Source organism: Athene cunicularia (genome assembly GCF_003259725.1).
Source record: "Athene cunicularia isolate RWA chromosome 7 unlocalized genomic scaffold, athCun1 chr7_part1, whole genome shotgun sequence".
Lineage (NCBI taxonomy): Eukaryota > Metazoa > Chordata > Aves > Strigiformes > Strigidae > Athene > Athene cunicularia.
The window spans coordinates 24,132,831-24,137,584 of NW_020799107.1; the positions used below are offsets into that span (position 1 = coordinate 24,132,831).

Genomic DNA, 4,754 nt, shown 5'->3' on the forward strand with positions numbered 1-4,754 from the left:
GCCCGCCGGGACCGGCCCGCAGCGCCCCCGGAATGGCGGGGCGGGGGGAAGGCAGGGACGGGCCGCTGGTCCCGGGGCCTCGCCCGCCCCTCGCGGGGAGCCGGTTTTAGCCGCGCCCCACACCCCCCGTTTGTATGTTTATTTTTCGACAAGCGAGCCTTGAAATCCCGAGCCCTGGAGGCGGCCCAGCCCTTTCCCCGGTTCCTGCTTGATCCGGTTTTCAGTTGGGCTTTCCCCTCGGCTACATGTAACTAGAGAAAATAAATTTATTAACGTGTTAGGACAAAATCTGCCTAGATATCCCTTTTTGAACTTTCAACTGTTAAAATTCTGAAACGGAAGTGAGAATGAGTGCCCATAACACCACGGAGATAAATAGTATTTCAGCATTTGGAGGAAACCACCTTATAAACGTTGTTGTGGCTTTATGGGAACTAAGTGATTAAATTTGCAGGATATGGTCCGTCTAAATTGCCTCGTAGTTTCCGGTTGCCTTCCTTATACATAAATTGCACAAAGTTTATGAATAAAAATAAAGATGCCAGATGCCATTAGGGCTGCAGTGAGATTCTCTGCAGGAGCTGAGAGTCTGTGCTGACCCTTAGGGAAGATTTGAAAGCACGAATGCTAAAAGATATCAAGGGCAATTTTCCTTTTATTTTCGTGAGTATTGAGTATCATGAGGAAATGAATATTTTGTGGCATTTCCTCCTTATTCTTGAATTAGGTGTGTGGCAGGACTGTTGGGCATAATCCAATCAAGAGCATAGCCTGGGGTGCGAGGGGTCTGTCCGCAAAGGTTTGAAACCATGCCTGCACAAAGGATAATTTAATTTTTAAAAAATTTAATACTTAGCAGCTGTTACAATTTTTATGACTGAAGTAGGAAGAACGTTCATTTTAATGCACTGAGGTGTATCCTGCCATTATGGCTGTTTAGGAGAGGTGTGTATAGATAAGCACAGTGCTTCGTGCCCGGCTTTCCTGTGGTTCACCCGTGGGCTGCTGCCTGCCCGCCTGTCCGGGCGTGCTTCCTTGCATCCCAACTCACTGACCGGGAGGAGTATTTGGCATCCCGTGTGCTTGGCAAGCACCATTCAGGCATGCAAGAGAGTAGAGTGAACTGGTTTTCAGCATGGTCTATCCTTCCCCACACTGGTGTGGACATAAGGTGAGGGGCAAATTTTCTCCTTGTAGTGTTCCTAATCTTAAAAAAATCTGTTAGCCAGCCCCAATGAGAGGGCTCTCTCTGACATGAGCGGGAGAAACTTGGGAAGTCCTTGGCTCAGCTTCACGTGAGGATCAAGTGATAGCCTTCATACAATCGTCCCTTTAGAAGTGCTGCCCCCCGCACTGTAAATGGCACAACCTTTCCAATGAGATATACACTACCAGTCTAGACCCCCCCTTGTCGAGGGGTTGTTAACTCCAAAGAGGTCATTTGGGTTTAATACTAACACTTTCTGGTTTTTTAGCTCTATTATCAAGGAGATTTTCTTCCAAAATTGGGTTTTGTCCAAGCTCCTGGCTCTTTAGCATGTTTTTCTTAAATAATTTTGTCAAACAAATCACCACCTCCGGTCTTCAGCAGAATGTAAGAATACCACCACTTATTACGCTAAGAAATACATACTAAATTATTGTATACTTACATGCATTGTTGTTTTTATTAAGCACTCAGTATGTGTTCAGTGCAGTATAAACATTAAACAAGATAGTTCTCCCCCTGGTGAATTTACAGTCTGAAAGAGCTTCATAGGAAGGAGTAGTAATAACATATCATTAAAACACCACCTTTAGTTTAATCCCTTTTTGTTTTCCTGTGGTTAATACTCATTTGCTGTTGATCATGACTGGTGTATCCTGGCACGTCATGCAGTGCTGTTTTATGATGTTACAGCCCCAGTTGTCCACTCTACCCCTCTGCAGGAAGCTCTTGTTCAGCGTGAGTGGAAGAAGAGAGCATATGTCTTGTGTTTCAGCTGCTGCCATACAAAGCCCAGCAGCATAGCTGAAACCCACCTTTGATGGTACTCTACAGTAAGACCTTGGTGGCTGTATCAAAGCACGGCTTCCTTCTGCCACCTCGGCTTCCTCTAAGGACAGCTGGAAATACTAATGTCTTCAACAGCTGCAGCAAGATTCTCTGAAGCTCATGTGTTAAAGCCCCAAGAGAAGAGACATTGCAAGATGTAAATGGAAACAGGGGCATCCAATTTTCACTGATGTCTGTGGATTTAGGTGCCTAATTCACTTTTATATCATTGTAGTAGCATCATTTTAAGTGAGAATTCTGTAGTCAATGGGATTTTAAGAGATTGGAGCTTTTCTAGGTAGAGCACATCATATGGCTTAGACTATAAAAGGAACTGATACTCCCCAAGGGAAGCAGGACTCTTGAACTGAAGGAGTTGGCAAGTTTGAAAGTTTTTAAGTTTATCTGCTTATCTGAAGAGTCACAACATAGTTGTCTGCCCTGAAACAATTTCTGTTCCAGTTTTTGCTCTGGATTGCATGTGTTATTTGTCAGAGAAATTCTTTCAAATTTTTAAAAGTAGCCACTGAAAGCATGCTGCTTTATGAAAATAGGTTTTTGCTGAGTAGGCTAGAACCACTGCCTGAAGTTGAAATCTGAGAAAAACAAAAAACATAGAAAAAACACATACTGTTCTTGGGTTTTTTTTGTTTGTTTTTTTTTTTTTTTAATAGGGTGACTATCTATTAGACCAAACTGTAAAGGAAAATTCTGTCTCCTGAAATTTTCAGAACAAAATGTGATCCTATTTTGGAAGTTGTAGTCAAGCTCAAGTTACTGAATTTAGTATTGAAGTTACTGATTACAGCTTTTGGAGCTGTACTGTATAGGAGGTTAGCATAGATTAATCTTATTATTGGCTTTTTCTGGCTTTAATACCTGTATAGTCTGTGTCTGTAATGTAGTGCAACAGTAGGATTGTGCTGGCAAGGACTAGACAAGTGTGTTGGGTAAATACAGAATGTGTATCGGTTGCTGGGGGAAGAAGGAAGTATGGGGGCCTTATTATTGTCTTTATTGCAGTAAATTAATTTACTGGAGGAGAGGGAGAAGTTAATTCTTCGTATCAATTGTCCTATGTTCCAAAGCCCCGAATTAATGAGTATCCCTCTCTCTGTAACAGTGTATTGTTAATATAAAAGAGAGGATGATTCTTTGGTTATTGTGCTCAGCTTCTCATGTTTTTCTGCTTTGTTGTTTTGTTTTTTTTTTTAATGCTACAGAGGTGAGAGACCCATTTACACACATTTTAATTCCTGATTTTATGTTATGAACAGGTTAGGATTTGACTATGGCAGTGCAGTTCCTGCGGAAGGCATCTGTGTGGCTAAAGAAGCGCAAGATCACTTTGCTGGCTGTTTCTTGCGTGGGACTGTTTGGTGCTAACCTTTCCTATCATGTGTTTCCTGAGCAGACATTCAAACTGTTGCATGAGTGCTGGTCAGAGGGGCAGCCAGCTGAGCTTTCACAGAGGCTCTGTGGTGTCTTTCAGGACGTCCTTCAAGATACTGATGTGAAGTCCACTGACTCCTATCGAGCCTTTGCAGCTTCTGGCTTCCACCCTGTGAGTGCTGGAATCCCCTGGCTGCCTGCAGGCTCGTTGGTGGGCATCCCACCTAACTTTGATAGCACAACTGAGGATAAAAAAGGAATAGTCAACCATGTTGTTGTGATCAATGGCAAAGAAGTAGACTGGGATAGCAACGAAGGTGTTGCTTTGAAGGAAGCTCTGACATTTTCACTTAAAGCTCAGAAGTTTGCCATTGCCAGAGAAGTTGTGTATTTGCAGAATGGTAGCCCTTTAGCTAGTGCAGTTGTGGCTCCAACTTGCTTAGCTGGCACATTTCTCTGTGGGAGAGGTATAAAGCTCCTTCTGGGTTTATCACGTGGCCCTGTGATACTTCGCAGCATCTGTAACCTCGTAACTGCCGCAGGTGGACTAATGTGCTATTACATTTCCTACGATGCAATGACCTATCACCTAGACTGCAAGGCTGACAGAATGGCAGCTACTGTTTCCAAAGACTACGCCAGAGGTGGAGTTGAATTTTATGATAAAATCCTGTCCCGCAACAGGATTCTTCGTGGTCTGATGGGCAAACAAGGGATTAAAATGTATGCCCCAAGTGGTAACCTTTTCCCAAGGCACTGGTTCAGAATAAAGTATACTCCGTACACTTACCGAAGAGATTTGATTGTTAATATTTTAAGAGAGCTCCAGGCATAGGAAGGGAGTGCTTGAATTTTAAACTTGTGAATTATGTATTCTCTTGGAACACTGCTGTGCTGCGCTCTTTTTTTTTTTTTTTCCCCCCTGTATCTTCATTAGAATTTCAGGGTTTATTTTTGCATAGAGTTTGGAAGGAGTTATTGCACATTCTGTGAATAAAGAATTCTCTCTTAAAATATTAAAGACTCACTTAAAAAATGCTCTGTTCTGTGTGCATCTCAAATCACAAGACAGCTGAGCAGGGGAACTTCTCAGACACTGATCTGTAAGTTCTGCTCCTCTGCTCAGCCTTCCTGCCAGTGTGGTCTGGAAAATGGAAAGAATAAAGTCCAATGGAGAGTTTCTGGAGCACTAACATTTAAACTGGGGTGTTTGTATGCATGTTTGCCATTCATCCTATGGAACAACCTAAAAATATTTAAAAAAACGGGCAGTCTGTATCCTGCTGTTATATAAATACCAAGACACAGTGTTTCTGTTCTCTGTAAG

At 42.7% G+C, this 4,754-nt stretch overlaps 1 protein-coding gene across 5 annotated transcripts; it reads left to right on the forward strand.

Annotated features, from left to right (window-relative positions):
* Positions 1-55: 55 nt before the first annotated feature.
* Positions 56-4,448, forward strand: TMEM177 (transmembrane protein 177). Of its 5 annotated transcripts, XM_026853066.1 has the most exons (3): positions 92-103; positions 1,930-2,241; positions 3,313-4,448. In XM_026853066.1, exon 3 carries the CDS (start codon positions 3,327-3,329, stop codon positions 4,260-4,262), a length of 936 nt encoding a protein of 311 aa, XP_026708867.1. In that variant the 5' UTR covers positions 92-103; positions 1,930-2,241; positions 3,313-3,326; the 3' UTR covers positions 4,263-4,448. The 5 variants fall into 5 exon arrangements, with proteins under 5 accessions (XP_026708868.1, XP_026708867.1, XP_026708869.1 ...); XM_026853067.1 differs by lacking the exon at positions 1,930-2,241 and having other exon boundaries at positions 56-103; XM_026853068.1 differs by lacking the exons at positions 92-103; positions 1,930-2,241 and adding an exon at positions 117-634.
* Positions 4,449-4,754: the final 306 nt, after the last annotated feature.